At 43.6% G+C, this 23,643-nt stretch overlaps 1 protein-coding gene across 1 annotated transcript in view; it reads right to left on the minus strand.

Moving 5' to 3' along the window:
- LOC142150799 (solute carrier family 23 member 1-like) overlaps positions 1-23,643 on the minus strand; it is a 214,763-nt gene that overhangs the window by 40,851 nt on the left and 150,269 nt on the right. Inside the window, exon 10 of the mRNA XM_075205984.1 lies at positions 4,678-4,786. Coding sequence (XP_075062085.1) covers positions 4,678-4,786 — 109 coding nt within the window. The remainder of the gene's footprint in view (positions 1-4,677; positions 4,787-23,643) is intronic.

A 23,643-nucleotide genomic window follows, 5' to 3' on the forward strand; every position in this document is an offset into this window, starting at 1 on the left:
ATGACGTGAATTAGTACTTGATCCCACAGGTAATTTTGTAGCAGAAAAAACATAAATATGTTGCTGGGCCCTATTGTTTATATAAAAATCAATGACTAATAACTATATTCATTTGACTGTTTTTTCCTCCTTCAAAACTATGAAATAGTAATTAGCATCTGCCAGGCTCAAAAATGTCCTCCTCCTTTTGCTTCTGCCATTCATTCAGTACAAGGGAACGGGTCTAGATGCAGCTTCAGTTAAAATGTAAGTGCCAGCAACAAATTAGGTGCTTCTTCTTTGTGAACTTTGACAATAAATCAAAGTCATCGAAGAGAAGCATCTGAATTACTGCAGCAAATGTTCTCACTGGTTGCATTAATGGCACCTGCGAAACACTGTATGGAGGGAATGGTGACAGCGATTACAGCACAAAGTGAAGGAGGGGGCTCTACCAGAGGCCAATAATGAAAAAAGGGTTGAATAATATATTTACAAGGAATAGGAAGGGCTACACTATGTACTGGACAATTTCTCCCTCCCCGTTTGCATTAGTTCAAGAGTATGGGTCTGGCACTTTGTTGGCATTGCAAGATGTGAACTTGGTTTTCTATCTCTTTCCCCTGCTCCCAGATTTACTTCAATATAGGGATTTTAAGTTGGGTGATGGGTTTTTCAGTGGATCTATGCATGCTCATGTGTTATGAGATGTCATGTTGTTGCAGGTTGCAGGTTGCCAGGTAGCCAAATTTTGGGGCATGCTGAATTTATTTGCTGGGGTTTTGCAAGGTCACACTAAAACAGGTATAGTCTGACTGGGGCTATTGAATTTTGCATGTCATGTTATCCTGATATGGTGAGCTTTTTGTAGAAAGCTTGAAAGGGCTACTGTTGGTGGGGTCCATAAATCATCATTTATTAGTCTTTCTGGCAGGGAGGACATTCAGCTTTTTACTGATGCAACTGGGTCCGCCGACTTTGGAGCTTACCTGGATGGTTAGTGGTGTGTGTGCTCCTTGGCCCTTTTGATTGGCATGAAGATGGACTCACAAATAACCTGCTTCTTTTTGAGATGTTCCAATAATTGTGGCTGTTAAATTGTAAAAGGATTGTTGTGTGACAAAAGCATTATTTATGGTGCAATAATTTGGGGGTTGTCAAGGTGATAAATTCTCACAGGGCCTCCTCCCCACCTTCATTTTGATTGTGCCTTAATATTATCTTTAATGCTGGACATATCCCTGTAACGTCATTGCTGATGCTTTGTCACGCTTTGATTGGGTTAAGTTCTTTGCTGGTGCACCTGCTGCTAATGTTGTGAGTGCATCCTGCCCAGCTATGTTTTGGCAAATTATCAAACTGGTATGGTACTCAACTATGTAGACAAATAGAGGTGTGGTCTGCTTTGGAAGGATTCTGTGATGTTAATTGCCTCAGAGGTAAGACAAGGGTACAGTGTTTGTCAGCATTTCTTTGGGACGTTTTTTTCTTCTGCCTTTATGGCGTTGTCCCGGGTGGGCATCTCTTTCTTTTACAGTTGCAGAGTGCTGAGAATAACTAGGGGTTTTTCATTCTGTACAGCTTTAACAAGTTGGGCAAGGCTCGCTCCTGGGGAAGCGAACAGTGGGTGACCTTTTGATGGGGATTTTGGTTAGAATGGTGGGGGCTGTTGCTGATGTCATAGTTGAGATGCTTGGGTTATGCTTGTTGGCTTTCTCTATGGTCCTTTTTGTTGCTTTCTGGGTTAGTGAGTTGATGGTTTCTTCTAGGCTTTCATTTTCTACGAGTCTGCTTTGCAGAAATGTTATTGTTCACCGCAGTAGTTTAGTTTGTGAGACCCACAGGTCAAACACTGATCAGCTCAGTAAAGGGCGTTTGGTCATATTGCTGCACAGGGACGATGCTATGGTGTGAGGACACCGGGGTTAGAACCAAAGCTCACTAGATACCCTGTCCTCTAGGTTCACAGGTCACACAGGTAAGGAGACAGGAAAGAAATAATAATCCCTTTTATTAAACAAAGTGTACACATTTAGTAAAATACAACAGTGCTCCCCAAGGAGAAACTTGTTCCCCCACCAAATATATCAAGTGTCAGAAAATCACCAGTGCAAGTAAAAACTCCCCAACCAAGTCCCCAGCAGGTTACTTCCAAGCACAGAGTCCTAGCAGGCCCAAACTCCTGGTAATAACATCCACACCTGACAATCCAAGTGGGCCACGGTTTCTGATCCTTAAGGTGGGTCTGTGTATCTTGCTGATCCCAGCCGCTCGGCCAACTCTCCACCAGCTTGGTGGGACCCTACCGATGTAGGCTCACCAATTCCCCAGAATCTGTGAGTGTCTCCCGATGGAGTGGTAACAGAATCAGTCCTAGAGGTACACTGTCCGATCTCTGTCAAGAAGCTCCTGCCTTAAGCATTCCTTTAAGGCCCTGCGAGAATACGGTTACTCTCCAACAGTCCAAGTCCTCACTCTCTCAAGATTCTCCAACAACTCCCCTTTTGTCCCTTCCACAACCCCCCACTCATTGTCCTCTTGTGATTGGTGGTGTGAAGAGTTTGGGTGGTAACAGGGGTGGAAATAGTGCATGACATCAGTGGTCTCCCCCCCTGCGGTGATGGTGCCATTCGGACTGTGTTGCAGACTTGCTAGAACAATAGTTAGCAAACAGGGAGAGACCCCCTCCTGATTTTAGATAAGGTCCTGACCCTCCTCTTTTTAACCCGTTCCACTACTTTTTGATGTCACAGGGTCCACAGCTGATTCACACTTCCTGTGAGCTGCCTCTCCCCTCCCTCTCTGGACACCACAGCAATAATAGATCTGGCCACTGGGCGGCATTTAATAACAGAGTGGGCCATGGTTGTTCAGTTGGCCCACTGAGGACAGACCGGGTTGGCAGGATATTCTCAATATAAGGCCCGGGTCTGTCACATATGGTATAGCCTGTTAGTTTGGAGGAGGTTTATTTGGTCAGAGGTCTAGCCTCTAGTTGTAATTGGCAGAGACATCTGAGAAATCATTATGGTTTCTTGTTGACTAAGTTCCAGTTCAGGGCAATTTTTTAGAAATGTTTGTGTAAACTGGGTTTGGACTCAGCTGGCTATTGCACTCATTCATTTAAGTTCAGTATTGGACCAGTAATAATGGTCGCAGGTTTGATTTTTGGGGGCTTCATTGGGCTTCCTTAATGGGTATGCTATCCTTGAATGAAGCTAAATTTGGATGCCCTGAGATAGTGGTGGTCCAAGTGGGTGGCAATGACCTGGGCAAATCGATGGTTTTAGACCTAATTGAGCACATTAAGTCTGGTCAGATATTATCCCTAGGAGGACAGGGAAAGGTGTTGTTAACCGACTTGCCTCAGCATGTCTTGTTATGAAGATAACCTGGCCAATGAGAAGTTTCTGATGGGATTAGGGGATTCGATGGTTCACCATTAGACCATTGAGATTAATTTTCCTCACTTGTACAGTTCGGATGTGGTGCATCTGAAGTGGGTGTAGCATGTTGGGCTTTGAGAGGTCACAGTGGGTGGCGAGCAGCAAACCGATACCCCTTAGCCCTCAGTTTTAATCAAATGAGCCTAAAATATTAATAAACTGCACCTTGGCAGTCGTCCCTCTTGCACAACCCTAGTTACAGTCCTGGTGGCGAGCTTCGATTCCTTTTGTGTGGAACCTAGTTTTGGTGAAAAGCATGCCAATTAGCAGCAATAATGACACATTCAGTTGCAGGAAAACAGGATGGTTACTTTAGTAATACTCCAACTCAGGAAGTTATGGGACACTGCCTGTTCGGGCAGGCCCCAGCTATTAAGCCAAAATGGCCTTTTTCTTCCTGAAGGATTTAGGTGGCGGAGAAGCATGCCAATCATCAGCCATAATGATATGTTTGGGTTGCGGTTGGCCGATCTCCCTTAACATGGACGTTCATTTACTAGTACATCCTCTCAGTGAGTTATGGGTCACCGCCTGGTTGGGCGTGGGCTCCAGCTATTGAGCCATAATGGGTAGAGTTGGGCTCCATCACCTAGAAGTGACCTAATACATTACCTTGCTACAATGCTGTTTTGGAACAACTAATAGCTGATTGGCCCTGCTTTTAGTTGCCATCACTTTAATTTAATTTTCAATAAAATTTATGACCATTCAATCGCCAAACAAGTGTCATGTGTCTTTATTTAATTAGGTAAGATACTTCTTCGTAAGTAAAAGTGTAATTCAACTGCTAGGCGACTATCAAAAGATGGAATTGTACAAAAGGAATGCAGTACCACGCTTTCCCAAGAAAATCAATTAACTGACACCTGTTTTATGAATGTGGAAAATGTTGCCTCAGGAGTCCTTATCTTGGAGGACTTTAACAACCCTATTAATAATCCATCTGACCCTGCAGTCTCCAACATCTCCCCTTCTCTTCTACCCTCACTCTCCCCCCAATGGGCCTCCTCCCACATCCACATCAATGGCCACTCCCTTGATCGGGTCTTTTCCCTTCACTCATAATAGTCATGTAACTTTACACTGGGCAACAGATCCCTTTTGCTAGTCCACAGCATATAATATGTTGTATTAATATGTTTTTTTTAAATTATATTTTGTATTGTTGAGCAAGATAAAATAGAGCCCTGGCTATAATTTATAATTTGGGAAATCCCATTATTATTATGTAGCAAGGATGGATGTTACATACCTGTACTGATAATACCTGGATTATCTGCCAACCATGTTGGAATAACAAGGCCACTAAACAGCGAGAATCCCATAATAAACAAATTTCTCGATGAGTTTAAATCCACATACTGAAAAAGAAAGACATTATTTAATTTTATGATGTAGAAAGATTAGCATAAAGAATTTGATAATGCATTTACTCCTAACTGTATAGCCCTTATTTACTACTCTTTCTGCAAGGAGTGCAAGGTATGGGGGGTGGCACTATTTGTTGGTAACTAAGAGTCCTGAGCCTCTGCTATATAGAGGAGAGGGGTTATTGTCAGGACTAGTAAAAGATATCCATACAATATCAGGCCCCACTAACCAGTCTCTATAAACAATACATGGCAATAATTTATATAGCTATAACAGGAACTACAGGTCCGGTTCATAGTTGCAGACAGGACTGAAATCTTATAGTATATAGATATCATTCTGTAGGTAACTAATATGTTATAGAAAGAAAGAACAGCAAGCAGTTTTCAAATACCATTCCCAAAGGATTCTGGGATATGCTTCAACTAGGTCAAATGTGCAGGTTAAAATCACAGTTCCAATTAAAAAGAGCATCAACAGAGTTGTCCCAACAATATCATTGTTCTGAGAGTAAATGCATATAGCAATTCATCTGAACTGAGCAAGAAATGTCCTTGCTCTGAGTCTCAGATGCCATCACAGCTGACACAGTTTGTGACATTTATATCTTATTTGGCATGCCTCCAAACCCATAGGAATGTAAACATTTTACTCTAGTGGCACAATAATACATTTACAAAGTAATCATTAAACAAACAGATATGTAATTCAAAATAGATTAACAATGCACCATATACATAAATAAAAAAGCAGGTCAACCGTATTAGGGACAACCCCTTTGTGTGACTTGCTGTCTAATGACCCAGGGTAATACTGTTCCTAGATGCTGGCTAATTTTTTTAGGTAACTTTTCAGTGGATAATGGCATAGCCTTCAGATAGATGCCTTTTCATCATGACTGGTTGGTGTTTGATAATATGGTGAATAGAGTAATGTCTTTGTCTATACTTCTCAATATTCAATAATTGACTGGTGGCGATGCCTAAAAAAATGTGTGACTTCAAACCCGCCCAACGCAGACAAGTGTAATTTAATATTAAAACCTCAATAGAAAATATTAGATAGATTTAAATATAATAAACCTAACCTACATTGGACATTATTAAATGTAAATGTATGGCTGGATTACTCTTAAATATATAAAAACAAAACATTTATGTGCATTTGTAAAACTAGTGTATGCATTAGATCAAAGATAGCTGACTAGAGCCTATTGGGAATTAATAAAATAGCATTTACAAAATAAAATTACCTTTTAGGTAGTGAAATGCCCTTGTGTTAGGCACAGTTTTCCAGAAATCTGTATCTTATTTGCTGTTATATTTATTCTGGCCACATACGACAATTTACTTTGAGATTTACTTTGAAAGAAAATAACATATACATATCTTCTGAGCTTTTAAGAAAAGTGTTTGGCCTATGTTTTACAAATGATGTAGAATGATTTATCTCTGAAGGTGGCTCCCCCACTGAAATAATACCCTGGAATGTAGTTTAGACATAGTGTACAGTCTCAGGGTGGTAGTGATGCAGTCTCTTGACTTATAACACTGCACAATTAAAATACAATTACACAGAAGACATTTCCCTATATAACCAGCTAACCTGTCTACTTCCTAGTAGTTAAGCAACATAATACCTAATCCCTTCACAATAGTTAAACTATTTTGTACAGAGAGGAAATCTTAAATCATTATCTGCAGCAACATTGACATACTGTCAAGTTTGACATAACTCTAAATGTGGGCCAGAGAACTCCAGTTTGTTTCCAGTATATCAGTGGGAGCTTGTGGGAGCTTGTTGGACAATAATAATGCCTCAATAATACTTAGGTAAATGAAAAAAACAAACTAATTTTAAAATATCTTCATTAAACTAAAAACCACTCAGAATTCCTGATTTTCCTCTTTATTAGTCTCCTAAATTCTCAGTGAATCTTCTTTCCTGATGTTGGATAAGCTTTGATCATGTCTAGCACTTTCATCTGCTGCGTGGGGTCTACCCCCAACACAGTAAGATAGCTGTACATAGAAATTGCACACAGCTCTGAGAAATTCACTTGGCCAGTCTGCACAGCAGCTGTAGAATGCAAATCATTTATACATGACCAAGAAATTTTCTTCTGTTGTTCATCTCGAATGGTAGTGAGACATCCAGGTCTTGGTAGTAGAAGAATTGGTATTCAGATAAGGCTACTAGCTAGGGAAATCTTTTGAAGTCCAGCTTGGCTTTAGTGGCTTGACTATCTTGGAGTGCTCCTGCACAACGTGCCTTTAGTAGCCACAGAATCAATAGAATAATATGCTGAATGAGGCCATCTGACCACTATGGGGGAAATGTATTAAGCCGCTGTTTAAATTGCCAGTTTTAAGATATATCTTCTGCTGTAAATTTATCTTTGATCTTTGTGTTTCTATTGCTTGTGTGTGGTTCTCAGCATTGCAGGAGTGATTTTAACCTCCAAATCACCAATGTATTATCCAGTGGCTTGAAGGATCCAAACTAAAATGACCAACGCTATTCAGTGGTTTCAAAACCACCAAAGTCAACGTCAATTTAAGGGAAAAGTGCTGTTTTTTTAAATTAGTAAATTTCTGAAAGTCTATTTTTAACCTCTGTACACAAGCACAATATTTTCCTATCCAGTACCAGTTCACGAGCAGAGGCCAGGGCCTGTTAGAGGGGGCTATAAAAGTCTGGGTAATTAATTATATTAGTGGGTAGGGGTTTCAGGAGCTATAGGAGAAGAGAGCGTAGATGAAAGGATAGTTTTTTTCTGCTGTTAGCTGCTGTTTCTGTATATTTGTGTGTGGGTTTGGTTTGAGTGTTAGTCTAATGTTTTTTTCTTTGTTATATTTGTTTGAGATGATGGTGAGTGATAGGAGAGGGAATAAGGAAGCATATACCAGAAGAAGTAGCAGAGGGGGTGAAGACGAGACAGGGGCACCTGCTACTTGTCAGTCTGGCAAAATCAAGTCAGAGTGGAATGACAGATTTAGTAATGAGGAGGATTGTGTCCAGATCTCAAACAGAATACCACGATGTGAACACAGTTTCGGCAGCCAAGCTGTGAAGACCCCAAAATCCTGAAACCAGCTGTTGGCAGGGGTGTACACACTTATTAATGCTTTTGGTCCTTTAAAAAGGTTATATATAAAAAGGTGGGTCAAAAAGAAAATGGCAGCAAAAAGTAGAGCAGCAACAGGTATAGGCAGTGGTCCCCCCAGTGATCAAATACACAAGTTATGATGAGGAACTCAAATATGTCCCCTGGGAGATAATAGAGGGAGAGACGAACATTCCAGACATGGACATGCCTCTGCCCTAGCATCAGTGTGGTGCATCTAGCGTAGAGATTGAAGCATGTGAATAATGATTTGCAATGTTTAACAATACAAAAGCATAAAAAAAAAATATTTTGCACACAGCAAACATATTTTTACAAGCTGCAAAAAAATCATCTATAAATGATCCCATGGCTCAATCCACATGTTCATCACAAAGCCAGGGCCATCACAATAGACACAGCAATTGAATGATGATCCGATAGCAGTTGAGTCCACCTAAGAAAAGTAAGAAACATAAATAAAATAAAAACATAGGTCAATACTGTTATTGTACTTACCTCTTTGCCCATTATCCTCCAAAAAAGGGGATATACAAAGAATAACAAGTAACATCTATCAAGGTCCATACAGTCACATACACATATGTTTTTCTTTACACACCTGCATGTGTGTCACCCTTCTTACCATGATCCAGGTCAACTAGAAACAGTGGACAACACACAATGACACCAAAATAATCACAGGAAGACACCAAAACAATGATTTTGTACCACCTGCAGAGGGGCAAAGGCATGAACATCATCAGTCTGCACTTGAACCCACTATGCCTGCACAAACTGCCTCTGCACCAAACAGCCTCAGCATCACAGAAAAATTCATAATTCATAATAATTCAAAATTCATAGACACACAAAATGCCCACATGTGCACCATCAGTCAGTATATGTGCAAGGGTATAAAATATATGTCTGCTAGTAAGTCCAATGGCAAATACCCTCTACCGCATTGATAGTTCAGATGACAACATCAATTAATGTATTAACAGTTGGAGTCAGAGTAGACTAAAATATTGCCTCTCCTTCTGGCCAAATCCAGCATACAATTATATCACACGTACCTGGCTCATCTACAGAAAGTAGCCACTCAAGCACACCAGCAACATCTATTCCACTACTCCGGCAAAGTGAAATAGTGGGACCAGGGAAGGCAAATGTACAAGACCTAGTACATGTAGTGATTACCAGCTAAACACTAAAAGGCAAAAGTAAACATAATAATTCATGTTTATGAGTTGCATAAGCTTGCACATGCTGTTGATGTACAATATTGTGATTATTAACTTCTTATTTTAAAGTATTCAAAATGACTATTATTTGGTTAAATTTAAATAGCTGATGGTCCATGTCCTTTCATCAATCTTTTTGTGTTTTTTTTACACAAATAATATGAGGCCTTTATATTTTTTGGATATTAATATATTAATTTTGTATCCCCATAGGCTGCATCTGAGTATACTCAGCAGAGGTGAAATTTGCATTTACACTAAACATAGCAGTTTAATGGTAGCAGACGTAAAAAATTGAGTTCTCACTAGTGAGAAATGCTCTAAAATAAGGAAACAAAATCATTGTTTTATTTGTTTAAAAATAAAATTAGCTGTTGTTAAGTAGACTTTATTAGACCATACACATACATGTAAAACAAGTTTGAATGAGTCTCTGATCTGCCTGCCTCCTCTGTATTCTCCACATCAGTTGATTGTCAGAGCACCACTGCTTCAACACTGTCTACTTGGTATGACATATTTTGTTTAAAGGTCAAATTATGCAGACAACGAAACACATTTTCAATAGCATTTGCAGGTGTACACAGAAGCACACTACCAGATTTATCAAGGCAAATGAACCTGAACCTAAATATATGTGTTTACTATGGCCATACACATAGCCACCTTCACACTTGATTGGTAGATTAATGCATCATTAATGCCAAGTTTGATAACAGTTGTGTAATACAGTGACAGTGGTAGAGAAAACCACTAGTTACATGTGTATACTATAAACATACACATAAGCTGCTCTCACCTCCCCATAGCAAAAGACTTCTTGAATTATACTAAGTTTTTGAGTAGGTCTGTACTATACTTAATCAGTTCGGAGTGAATATGGCAGTGGATAGGTTTCATTTTACATACCCAGTAGTCATCCCTCCGGCATTTGACCACCCTGAAACTTCTCAAAGATGGCTGCAAGATGCAGTATATAGACGTCATGGCAAAATCCAGCATAAACTACCAATACACTCATGATTCACATATTTGCATCACAGACATTGAGATAGTGGAAAATGTGGTGGCTTATTTAGGTTTGTGGTTAGGTTGTTTCAGAGCAATGCGTGTGCAATCTATGGCCCCCAAGACATTAGATAGTTTTGAAAGCAGATATAATGCTACCTTCAGATCATGTCAAAAAGTGGAGAGCACACATTAATCATTGCTGCCTAGACACTGCAGTGGAGTGTGATCTTTATGACTCCAAATCATCTCTCACCTGCTCATAAAGCTGCAGGAGGTTTGTGCGGTTGAGCCTAAAAATTTGCACAACCTCCTGATACGAGAGGGTGTCCAGGGTCAAGCGTGAACGGATGACACATGCTCTGTGGACCCTTGTGCTGGTAATGTTGATTCCAGCCATTGGCCTATGTTGTTGCATAGGCCAATGGCTGGGATTTTTTTAATCCCGCCTCTCAGAACTAATTCTCTTTTTTTATGTTTTATCCAGAAGTTTCCAGGAGGTTTCCAAAACTGCTTATTAAATACATTTTACTCTTTTTACTCTTGTATTCTTATAATGGCTAAAAGTCAGGATGTGTGGTGATTTGAAAGCGGCGATTTTCCAGCGATTTTTCTATTAGTTTGCCCTTCCATACATCAGTGGTTTGCATACTGCCAAAAATAATGGCAGCTTGATACATTTCCCCAACATTTTCCTCATAATTTACTTGTTCTGGCAGACTTACATTTATCAATAGAAAGTTTCAGGCCTTCTTCTTTCGAAAGTTCCCTTGCTCTTTATGAGTGGAACCAAAAACAATAAGATCATTCAAGTGTGAGAGATATACATTTTATGAACTTCTTAAAGTAATGCATTTTGTATAATTACTGCTGAAAGAAGAATAGTCTGCAGCTTCTTGCAGAATATTCTCTATGAACTTTGCCTTACAGCTGATCAAAGATTTAATCACAAGCGCCCCAGCCCTTGGGCTCCCTAACCATGAACTCCCGTTTAACTTGTTCTGCCATGAACAAGAAGGGCACGCTCATGGCGTACTAACACAAGAGCATGGGAGCAGACAAAGACCATTGGGGTACTACTCACAAAAATTAGACCCTGTCATAGTGGGAGCCCCAACATGTATAAAAGCAGTAGCAGCAGCCGATTTATTGCTACAAAAAGTTGCAGACATAGTGCTGGATCACCCTCTCACCATTCAGGTACCACACTCAGTCATGGAAATACTGAATCACGCCAGAACAAAACACATCTCAGTGGCTAGATTAACTAAATATGAAGTAGCATTGCTGACACCCTCAAACGTTACACTAAAAAGATGCACAGTTTTAAATCCAGCAACATTGTTCCCAAGTTGCATGGATATAAAAGAGGGGAGTAACAGTATAGATGCTGCAGACACAGACAGTAACAGTACAGATGCTGCAGACACAGACAGTAACAGTATAGATGATGCAGACACAGACAATACAGAGAGTGTTGAGGCTGTGACAAAGCAGGGAACACAACTAAAAAATTTTCTCTGTGATCATGACTGTCTAGCCTTAATGGATCTGGAAACTAAACCTCCCGGGGATGTTAAAGAGACACCTCTTAGCAACCCTGATTTACTCCTGTTTGTAGATGGGTCCAGGTACTATGAGGAGGGCTCTCCCAAAACAGGTTATGCAGTTACAACAGAAACAGACATTGTACTCCAGCAACCCCTCCCACCAAGTCAATCTGCACAGCAAGCTGAATTAGAAGCACTTATAAGTGCATGTCAGTATGCAGAAGGGAGAACAGCTAACATTTACACTGACTCCAGATATGCCTTTGGGGTTGCACATGACTACCAAAGTATTTGGAAGAACAGACACTTTATGGCCTCTAATGGTAAACCCATTAAAAATGCAGAAATCATTTTGAGGAAGTGACAGTCATAAAGGTAAAAGCACACACCAGAGAGCAGACTATGGAAGTAAGAGGAAACAGACTAGCAGACCAGGCTGCAAGAGCTGCAGCAGACTTACCGCTAGTACAACACTATTTAGTGTCCACAACACCCCCCACCCTCCCTATAGATCTGGAAATGCTAAAAATCCTCCAAAAGCAAGCAGCAGTATCTGAAAGAGAGGAGTGGAAAAAGAGGGGGGCGGAACACATAGAGGGCATATGGGCCACAACAGACAGACACTGTCTCCCTAGAGTCCTTTTTCCTACACTGGCTGCTCTAGTGCATGGGCCTTCCCATGTTTCAAAAGACGCAATAATTAACTCTGTATTCAGACACTGGATCGCGCCAGGCTTCAGCACAGCTGTCAGTAATCTGGTAAAGGCCTGCGCCATCTGTAACACACACAACCCTGGTCACACAATAACAGTACCTCCCAGGGTGACACTGGCTGCAATGCCTTCCCCTCGCCCTATACTCAGTCAGGACAACACCTAATAAGAAACACAGGCTGAGCCCCTATGAAATACTGTTTGGGGGGCCGCCAAAGACAGGGTGTTAATTTCCACAATCTCTAGTGAAACACCAAGGTGAACTGACTAGTTATGTGAAAGAACTACAGAAGTCCCTCACTAACATACATTCTCGAGTTTTCTCTTCAATCCCAGATCCAGAGGATTGCACTGGAACACATGCCCTGGTGCCAGGAGATTACGTCTTCGTAAAAAAGACACGTGAGGAGGTCTCTGGAACCACGGTTTGAGGGGCCATATCAAGTTCTGTTGACTACACCCACTTCTGTGAAACTTGAAGGGAAGGATCCTTGGATCCACGCCAGCCACTGCAAAAAGGCTACGGTGACCCAGGAAAAACCATGAAGGGGAGTAAGGTCCTTTTAAAAATTGTTCTTTTTCTATGTTTTCCTATAGCCTTTTCTAATTTAGAAGAGCCAGAGAATGTTATAGCACACTTGCACAAAGCCATTAGTCAAATAACCAATACCAGCAACTGCTGGGTATGTTCTCGTACTCCTTCCATCAGTAAAAATATAGCCCTGGTTCCCATACCTTTGAGTAGTGAAGAGCTGACTAAAATGAGAGAGGGAAACTTCTCATGTGGACGCATGGTCAGCCACAAGTATAAAACCACCAGATACCCAGTAGTAAAACTAGGCACGAATGGAGTCAGACCAAAATACTGTTTCAATAAGGAGAATTTCAGGAAAGAGAATTTTGACCCCGATACGGTTAATGATGGCTGGTGGACATCAGCCTTCTCATGGTTAAATCCTAGCAATTGGGGCACAGGTATTTTCGCATGGATTTCAGGCATTTTAATATGGATAGCTAAGATATTCGCTTTATTGTTGTTGCTATATGTCATTTTTAAACTAAGCTTATGTTTTTTCCAATGCTGTTTGAAAAGGTGCAAAAATGATCTCATTCTGAATAAAAAGTCTCTTAAAAGACATGTAAAGCCCAAACCAGTATCAGAGGTTTACCTCGTCCTCTCTGAGCTTTAAGGCCCTTTTGTACTCTCCCCCCTTCAGTCTTTCCCATTTTCTTTTTTTATTATTTGTAAGAATTAGGTGTACATGAACCATAGACCTGATTGAATGTACCTTTACCATCCTCTAAGGGCCTATTAGAGGTTCCATTGAATTGAATGAAGTAGGTCGGGTGCAGGAGTGCTTCATGCACACCAAAAGGATAGGCAGGGCAATTATAAAAATGATAAAAAGAGGGGTTTATGTGAGAGATATACATTTTATGAACTTCTTAAAGTAATGCATTTTGTATAATTACTGCTGAAAGAAGAATAGTCTGCAGCTTCTTGCAGAATATTCTCTATGAACTTTGCCTTACATTCTTTTCTCTTCGCCAACATGTCTCTTCTCAAGAATGTGCACATCCAGCAGCCTCTGTACCAGGAGCCCACGACCCCCACTTGAGGCCTACGTGACTGAGATAAAGACATCTGCTTTACATCATGCCCACAAACTGCTGACATGGACAAGTTGCCTTGACAAACCTTGTATTCCTTATCTCCCTTTTTCTGTGAAACTATGTATAAATAAAGCTACTCTGACTTAGGGCTGGTCAGAACCAGATACATTTTCAGCCCAACATCTGAAGTTTTCTGTCTCTCTATCGATCGATACCCACAAGGTATAGCAGCCGGAGTTCAGGAGAAAGGACCCGTGTGACAGACCCGGGCCTTATATTGAGAATATCGTGCCAACCCGGTCTGTCCTCAGTGGGCCAATTGAACAACCATGGCCCACTCTGTTATTAAATGCCGCCCGGTGGCCAGATCTGTTATTACTGTGGTGTCCAGAGAGGGAGGGGAGAGGCAGCTCACAGGAAGTGTGAATCAGCTGTGGACCCTGTGACATCAAAAAGTAGTGGAACGGGTTAAAAAAAGGAGGGTCAGGACCTTATCTAAAATCAGTAGGGGGTCTCTCCCTGTTTGCTAACTATTGTTCTAGCAAGTCTGCAACACAGTCTGAATGGCACCATCACAGCAAGGGGTGACCACTGATGTCATGCACTATTTCCACCCCGGTTACCACCCAAACTCTTCACACCACCAATCACAAGAGGACAGTGAGTGGGGGGGGGGGGGGTGGTGAGAAGGGACCAAAAAGGAGCTGTCTGGGGGATGGGAGTGTTGTTGGAGAATCTGGAGACAGCAAGGACCTGTTAGAGAGTAACCGTATTCTCGCAGGGCCTTAAAGGAATGCTTGAGGCAGGAGCTTCTTGACAGAGATCGGACAGTGTACCTCTAGGACTGATTCTGTTACCACTCCATCGGGAGACACTCGCAGATTCTGGGGAATTGGTGAGCCTACATCCGTAGGGAGACTGATACCCAGGGTCCCACCAAGCTGGTGGAGAGTTGGCCGAGCGGCTGGGATCAGCAAGATACACAGACCCACCTTAAGGATCAGAAACCCTGGCCCACTTGGATTGTCAGCTGTGGATTTTATTACCAGGAGTTTGGGCCTGCTAGGACTCTGTGCTTGGAGGTAACCTGCTGGGGATTTTGTTGGGGAGTTTTACTTGCACTGGTGATTTTCTGACACTTGATATATTTGGCGGGGGGAACAAGTTTCTCCTTGGGGAGCACTGTTGTATTTTACTAAGTGTGTGCACTTTGTTTAATAAAAGGGATTATTATTTCTTTCCTGTCTCCTTACCTGTGTGACCTGTGAACCTAGAGGACCGGGTATCTAGAGAGCTTTGGTAATAACCCCGGTGTCCTCACAATTTTGGTGGCAAGCAGTGGGGTCACACAGTCCCAACGTTTGGGTAGAGCGCAGGGACTCGTATCCAGATACGGTCAGGCTCTGTAAGGACACAAGGCAACAGTCTGTCAGCACCAGTGTTAGTAAAAAAAAAAAACCCTAGCTAGGAAGTCAGCAGGAATGGCCACAGAAGCAGAGCAGATCAGCTTAAAAGCCACAGAGAGATTCTATATGAAAGCAAGGAAACAACACTTGCAGGGGTTCTGCAGAACCAAAGGGGTGGACTTTGATGACACAGACGTGCGTGAAGTTCTGGTGGCCAAACTAATGGAATGGGAAAAGGCCCACCCTGAGGAGATGGAAGAGTCAGAGGTGGAAGAGGAGGAGGCCAAAGACCAGCCACAGAGACCCCCTAGTGGGACACAACCCAGACCACCGTCCGGCACTCCAGCAGTGCTGCAAGATTGGCTGACAGCACTGGGGGAAAGGGCAACCCTGCATGAAAGGGCAGCCGTACTCCAAGCAATGTTGGGGGTAGCATATGAGGTACCCCAGATTCAGAGAGTAGAAGGTCGGGGAGAGGCCCGGTTGAGACCTCAGCTGGGATATAGTGGAGTCCCAATTTTTAAAGAGGCAGACACAGACATTGATACCCATCTCCAGGTTTTTGAAAACTTGATGGTAGTCCATGGGATTGAGGAGGAAGAGTGGTCCAAATATCTGGGACCCAGCCTGACTGGGAGAGCGCTGGAAGCTTACCAGGCTCTAAGCCCTCACGAATGTGGGGATTATGGTACAGTGAAAAAGGCACTGATGGTAAAATTCCAGTTAAATGCAGAGACCTACAGATACAAGTTCAGGACTTTGAATAAAGGAGGGTCACAGTCGCACCAGGAATTTGCCAGCCAGCTACAGAGGGCCTGCGAGAAATGGATGGAAGAGAAAGGGGCCCGCTCCGCTAAGCAAATTAAAGAGCTCATTATGCTGGAGCAGCTGACTCTAAAAATGGCCCCAGAGATCCGGGAATGGCTGGCGGACAGAAAACCTGAGACCCTGGAGGAGGCAGCAGGGCTAGCTGATGAGTATGTGGTGAGTCGACCAAGATGGAGAGCCCCTAGTATGCCTAGTCAAGCAGCTGCAGGGAGGGGGAGCCGAACAATTCCAGCAGGTCTAGTGACACCGGGAGCCCCCTTTATTAGAGAGAACTCTGCCCGGAATCCAAGAGATGAACCAGCCCGATCCAGACCCTGGGACCTGAATCCAAAGAGGTGCTTTCGGTGCAACCAGGTGGGGCACTTCCAGAGAGATTGCCCCCGTACCAGAAGTCCGATCCCAGGAGCCAGAGCTGCACCAGTGGCCGCTGTACAGTATGCCCCAGGAGATTTTGAAATCGGCATTGAGGCCTAGCCACCCTGTCCTGATGTGCCAGAGGCAAGGGACGGGGTGTATGTGGTGAACCTGATTTTGGGGAAGGGGAGGCAGAGCCCTAGGAATATGCAGGGTCATCTACAGGACGTGTGGGTGGGGGACTGCAAGGTCCAGGGGTTGAGAGACTCAGGAGCATCCCTGACCCTGGTGGAGCCTGATATAATTAAAAGATCCCAAGTTATGGAGGGACAGCAGGTCCGGATTTCCACGGTGGGGGGCCATCTTGCAGATATTCAGGTGGCCCGGGTACATTTGGATTGGGGGGCGGGATTTGGAATGGTGGAGGTGGGCATTCTGGATGGACTACCAGCAAAAGTGATTTTGGGGAATGATTTGGGCCAGGGATTGGTCACTCACTTTGTGCAAGCTGTGACCCGCAGCCAGAGCCGAGCACAAGCCACAGCAGCACAAGAAGCCGCAACGCCAAGGAGACCACCAAGATTAACCCCGGCAACCAGAACCAAGGAGCCAGAGGCAGCACCGTTGGTGAGTAACCCAGAAATATCTGATGTTGTACCAGAAATTGATTTGGGGGAGGAGGACAGAAGGGAATTTAGGAAGGCCCAACAGACTGACCCATCCCTAGCCAAACTGAGGAGTGCAGCAGACGCTGGGGGAGGGGAAGTGGCAGGCAGTAAAGTAGTGTGGGACAAAGGACTGTTATATAGGGTAGTCACCCCCACCCTAGATCAAGACCCAGGGACAGAAGTGAAGCAGTTGGTAGTACCATGGGCTTACCGGACCCATTTATTAGCGCTGGCCCATGACATTCCAGCAGCGGGGCACTTTGGGACCAGAAAAACGTTGGCCCGGTTGTTGCGGACTTTTTTCTGGCCTCAAGTCACCCAGGATGTGAAACGTTACAAAGCCTCCTGTGACACCTGTCAGAGAATAGGGAGAGCCCCTAAGAAAGTTCCACTACAATCCCTGCCTATAATTGAGGAGCCCTTTGCCCGGGTGGCTATAGATATCGTAGGTCCATTAGCCATCCCCAGTTACACCGGAAAAAGATTCATCCTCACCCTGGTGGACTTTGCCACCAGATACCCAGAGGCAGTAGCCCTGTCGTCCATAGACGCAGAGCATGTGGCCCAGGCTCTGGTGGACATTTTCAGCCGGGTAGGATATCCCAGGGAAGTGGTTACTGACCAGGGGACCCAATTCCAAGGGGACCTAGTCCAGACCCTATGGGAAAAGTGGGGCATTAAGCCCCTACGAACCACCCCGTACCATCCCCAGACCAATGGGTTATGTGAGCGTTTCAATGGAACGCTGAAACACCTCCTGAAGGCATATGTACAGTCTGAAGGGAGAGACTGGGACAGGGCCCTGCAGCAGCTCCTGTTTGCATACAGGGAAGTACCCCAGGAGTCCACCGGATACTCTCCTTTCGAACTTCTGTATGGCCGGAGGGTACGAGGCCCCCTAGACCTGGTTAGAGAGAGCTGGGAAGGAACATTCCAGGCCAATGAGCAGCCTATCCTTAAATATGTAGAGAAGATGAGGGAGAGGATGAAGAGAGTAGCGCAGCTGGCGCAAGGCCATTTAAAAGGAGCCCAGGCAAGACAAAAAGAGTGGTACGATGCCCACGCTCAGGATAGGAAGCTGAACGCAGGACAGAAGGTGATGGTGCTAATCCCAATGAGACGGAATAAACTTCAAGCCACCTGGGATGGCCCATACAAAGTGGTGAGGCAGGTAGGGCCGGTTAACTATGTAGTAGCGCTGGATGATGAGGAAACCTGGCTGAAAACCTTCCACATCAATCGACTAAAAGGTTATGTGGAACGGCAAGTGGCAGCAATGGTGGTGTGTTGTCCCCCCATGGGTCCCACAGAGGTAGACCCCCTACTGGAGATGATAGGGGAGGTGAGAGAGGAAAAGGGGGTGGAGACAGTGACAGTGGGGACGCAGCTAGGAGAGGGACAGAGGCAGGAAATGAGGGAGGTACTGGAGAAGGAGCAGGCCCAATTTACCTGTAAGCCCGGTCGTACCCACCTAGCCACCCACCATGTAGACACGGGGGAGGAGAAGCCCATAAGGCAGGTAGCATACCGCATGACCCCCGCTGTACTGGCCCAAGTACGGAAGGAGATAGAGGAAATGCTGGCCTTAGGAGTAATTAAGAAGTCAAATAGTCCATGGGCTGCAGGGGTGGTATTGGTCCCGAAGAAGGATGGGACCACCCGCTTCTGCGTGGACTACCGTAAACTAAATGAGGTCACCACCACTGATGCTTATCCCATGGCCCGAATAGATGAGCTACTAGACAGGCTAGGGGCAGCCAAGTTTGTGTCAACTTTGGATCTGAGTAAGGGCTATTGGCAAATTCCCCTCACCCCCGAGGCTCAGGAGCGGTCAGCCTTTATAACCCCACTGGGATTGTTTGAATGTACGACAATGCCGTTTGGGATGAAAAATGCTCCAGCCACATTCCAACGGATGGTTGATGACCTGTTGGGGGGGTGTCAGGAATTTGCCCAGGCTTACTTAGATGACATTGCCATCTTCAGCCAGACGTGGGAGGATCACTTAGTGCAGGTGTCAGAGGTCCTGAGGAGAATCAGGCAGGCAGGGTTGACCATTCGCCCAGACAAATGCTTCATGGGCATGGCAGAAGTGCAATACTTGGGGCACCGTGTTGGTGGGGGAATCATACGACCTGAACCGGCAAAAGTAGAAGCCATTGTTCAGTGGCCCCGACCCACCAACCAAAAGCAAGTACGAGCGTTCCTCGGGATCGCAGGGTACTACAGAAAATTTGTGCCGCAGTATAGCACTGTTGCCAGGCCCCTGACTGACTTGACAAAGAAAAAATACTCTAGACGTATAGAATGGACCCCAGAGTGCGAGGGAGCCTTTGACGCTCTGAAGGCAGCATTGACCCAGTCCCCAGTGTTAGCAGCCCCAGACTTCAAGAAACGATTTCTGGTACAGACAGATGCTTCAGGGTGTGGACTCGGTGCTGTGCTCAGCCAAATGGGGGAGGATGGGCATGAGCACCCAGTAGTTTATTTATCCCGAAAGCTGGTGGATAGAGAGGTAGCCTATGCCACCATTGAAAAAGAATGCCTGGCCATAGTGTGGGCCCTAAAGAAATTACAACCCTACATTTATGGGCAAGAGTTCACAGTAATTACAGACCACAACCCCCTTTACTGGTTACAAAGATCTGCTGGGGAAAATGGGAGGTTATTACGGTGGAGTTTAGCATTACAAGGTTATAACTTTACTATCTCGCACAAAAAGGGAAAAGACCACTCAAATGCGGACGGACTCTCCAGAAGAGAGGAGGAGAACCCTTCATTAAGGAACCCACCGTGCCAAGGAGAACATCTGGAGCTCGACCACCAGACTCCAACTGTCCCCTTGATTTAATAAGGGGGAGGTATGTGACAGACCCGGGCCTTATATTGAGAATATCGTGCCAACCCGGTCTGTCCTCAGTGGGCCAATTGAACAACCATGGCCCACTCTGTTATTAAATGCCGCCCGGTGGCCAGATCTGTTATTACTGTGGTGTCCAGAGAGGGAGGGGAGAGGCAGCTCACAGGAAGTGTGAATCAGCTGTGGACCCTGTGACATCAAAAAGTAGTGGAACGGGTTAAAAAAAGGAGGGTCAGGACCTTATCTAAAATCAGTAGGGGGTCTCTCCCTGTTTGCTAACTATTGTTCTAGCAAGTCTGCAACACAGTCTGAATGGCACCATCACAGCAAGGGGTGACCACTGATGTCATGCACTATTTCCACCCCGGTTACCACCCAAACTCTTCACACCACCAATCACAAGAGGACAGTGAGTGGGGGGGGGGTGGTGAGAAGGGACCAAAAAGGAGCTGTCTGGGGGATGGGAGTGTTGTTGGAGAATCTGGAGACAGCAAGGACCTGTTAGAGAGTAACCGTATTCTCGCAGGGCCTTAAAGGAATGCTTGAGGCAGGAGCTTCTTGACAGAGATCGGACAGTGTACCTCTAGGACTGATTCTGTTACCACTCCATCGGGAGACACTCGCAGATTCTGGGGAATTGGTGAGCCTACATCCGTAGGGAGACTGATACCCAGGGTCCCACCAAGCTGGTGGAGAGTTGGCCGAGCGGCTGGGATCAGCAAGATACACAGACCCACCTTAAGGATCAGAAACCCTGGCCCACTTGGATTGTCAGCTGTGGATTTTATTACCAGGAGTTTGGGCCTGCTAGGACTCTGTGCTTGGAGGTAACCTGCTGGGGATTTTGTTGGGGAGTTTTACTTGCACTGGTGATTTTCTGACACTTGATATATTTGGCGGGGGGAACAAGTTTCTCCTTGGGGAGCACTGTTGTATTTTACTAAGTGTGTGCACTTTGTTTAATAAAAGGGATTATTATTTCTTTCCTGTCTCCTTACCTGTGTGACCTGTGAACCTAGAGGACCGGGTATCTAGAGAGCTTTGGTAATAACCCCGGTGTCCTCACAACCCGTTTAGGTCATCTCTGACACAAGTATACAACTCATATACATGAAATGAACTATCTAAAACATGTTCCACCAGATGCTGAAATGCAGTTGCAGCTCCACATATGCCATGGGGATCCAAGTGTAACTAGTAGAATATCAATAGACAGATAAAAGCCGTTTCTATTGGTCCACTGGACCTATGGGTATTTTACATTATCCTGAAAATAGATGCAAGAAATAGAACTAGCAACTTTCTCTGAAAGCATCTATGCAAAGCAAATGATACTGACCTAGTATAGTCCTTTTCTTAACCGTTCTTAAGCGTTTTGTAGTCAAAGACATGATATTTCTCACTTGTCTTAAACATCTTAAAACTTAATTTAACTTCTTTGAATAATTGACACAAGACAGAAAGGAGTTTATTTTCATCCAAATATGGTGTTGAAGAAAAGAGCAGTCAGTATGAAATCTGCCAGGCAACCAGGATATCCTAGCATTAGCCATGGAATATTCACAAACAAGGGCAAAACACAAGGGCGCATATATCTACCTTACCGGGACCCTCGATCCTGGGCACTACAGAACCCACAACCCTTTTGGGCTCAAGGAATGCAACGAAACAAACTAACCCACAAGGGCGGAACTTGACCAGACTATAGCCGTCTCATCGAAGAGAGGCTGGTTCAGTGTGCCTACTACTGTAATGTGCACCCCCAACTACTGGCTGTTGACTACACTGCGTTTTTTGGCAACATGCCATCCAGGATTTCCACAAGCCAATGCCAGGCATATCAGGAACTGGCCACAGGCACCAGAATTCGCTAACAGGTAGTGTGGGTGTACAACGTCCTGAATTCCATAGAATGATTTACTCTCTGCCCATCAATCTTATAATTTACACCTAGCCCTCCCCTGTGACATCAGATGGGTGTCCACCTCCCTCAGTTAAACTTTTATCCCCAGAGGACTAACTATATTTTAGTGACAAAGCCTCAGCTTTTAATTCCCTTCATGCTTAATTCAGTCCTCAGTTCTTATTTTTTTTGCATACAATTAAAATTGGCAAGGATTTGTAGATTCAAAGAATCTGTTGCAAACATAAAGGGACTCATGTAGATTTTGAAGTATGTCTTAAGCATACCATTTCTATAGAACACAAATGTGTATGCCTGCGTCATTATGCAGATTAGGGCACAACTTACACATACGAATGCTTACCCATAGAGTAAGGGTGTTTTCATGTAATTGTGGCACATCAGAGGTGGAATCAGCCACAGACACGCCTGTCACGCACTACTGATCCTAGCAAGCCCTAGCAGCTATAAACTGCTTGGATATGCTGACACCTGTCAAATTACAAGTGCCAGAGCATACTGGCATTTGCAGAACTAAAAGCATCTCCATACTCTGGCATCCAGAGCCTTCTGGGACTTGCCATGCCACAAGAAAACAGAGCTATCATAGAAGGGCAAAACTTCTATCTAAGGTAAGAAATATAGCACTGTAGAGTTATATAGATATATATTAAAATGTATTTTAATAACAAAAAACACAATTAATTAAAAGTCAATATCACATGATAAAATAAAAATATATAAAACAACTCAAAAAAACGAATATATATCTTGTATATAAAAGTCTCCTACAGTGCACATATAGGGAAACATATAAATTGTGACCTCCAAAAAGCAGTATTTTATGCCTTGATCCTTAACTGTTGTTTATATTAAATCAAAGTAGGCACAATAAAAGTCCTTTGATCACAATAAATAGTAATAACTAACACGTTTATCCACTAATATTGTTCTCGGAAGAAACCACAGAATATTAGTGGAGAAATGCGTCAGGTATTACTATTTATTGTGATCAAAGGACCTGAATTGGATTGTGCCTACTGGATGCAGTAACAGAATGAGAGAATAAATACTATCTGGATTCCACCTTTATATTCCAATTTCTTCTTCATAAAATCCTGAGTGGGGTAAGATCACTGTTGTGAGCAAGAAATATTTACTAGGAAGACAGACTCGTTATGCAGTTCTAGCAGGCGGAGTCATACAACATCAACAGAGCTCCATGAGTTGGATGTTCCATTTAAAATATAAACCTCCTGAATGATGTATGGGCTGTAACATTATATGACTGGTCGTGTTAGTTAACATTATTATAATCCACACAAGACTGTAACATTGCTATAGGGATTATATCTAACACAATCGTATTTTGGAAAGTGTGGAATGGTCCCTTGATTTTATAAAAGTAACAATCCAAGATCAAGGCATACAATTCTGCTTTTTGGAGGACACAATTTATATATATTTTTCCTATATGTGCACTATTAGAGACTTTTATATACAAGATATTTATTAGTTTAACAGGTCCGGATCATAGTTTTTTTAGTTGTTTTATATATTTTTATTTTATCATGTGATATTGACTTTTAA

The sequence above is a fragment of the Mixophyes fleayi genome, chromosome 4 (genome assembly GCF_038048845.1).
Source record: "Mixophyes fleayi isolate aMixFle1 chromosome 4, aMixFle1.hap1, whole genome shotgun sequence".
Taxonomy (NCBI): domain Eukaryota; kingdom Metazoa; phylum Chordata; class Amphibia; order Anura; family Limnodynastidae; genus Mixophyes; species Mixophyes fleayi.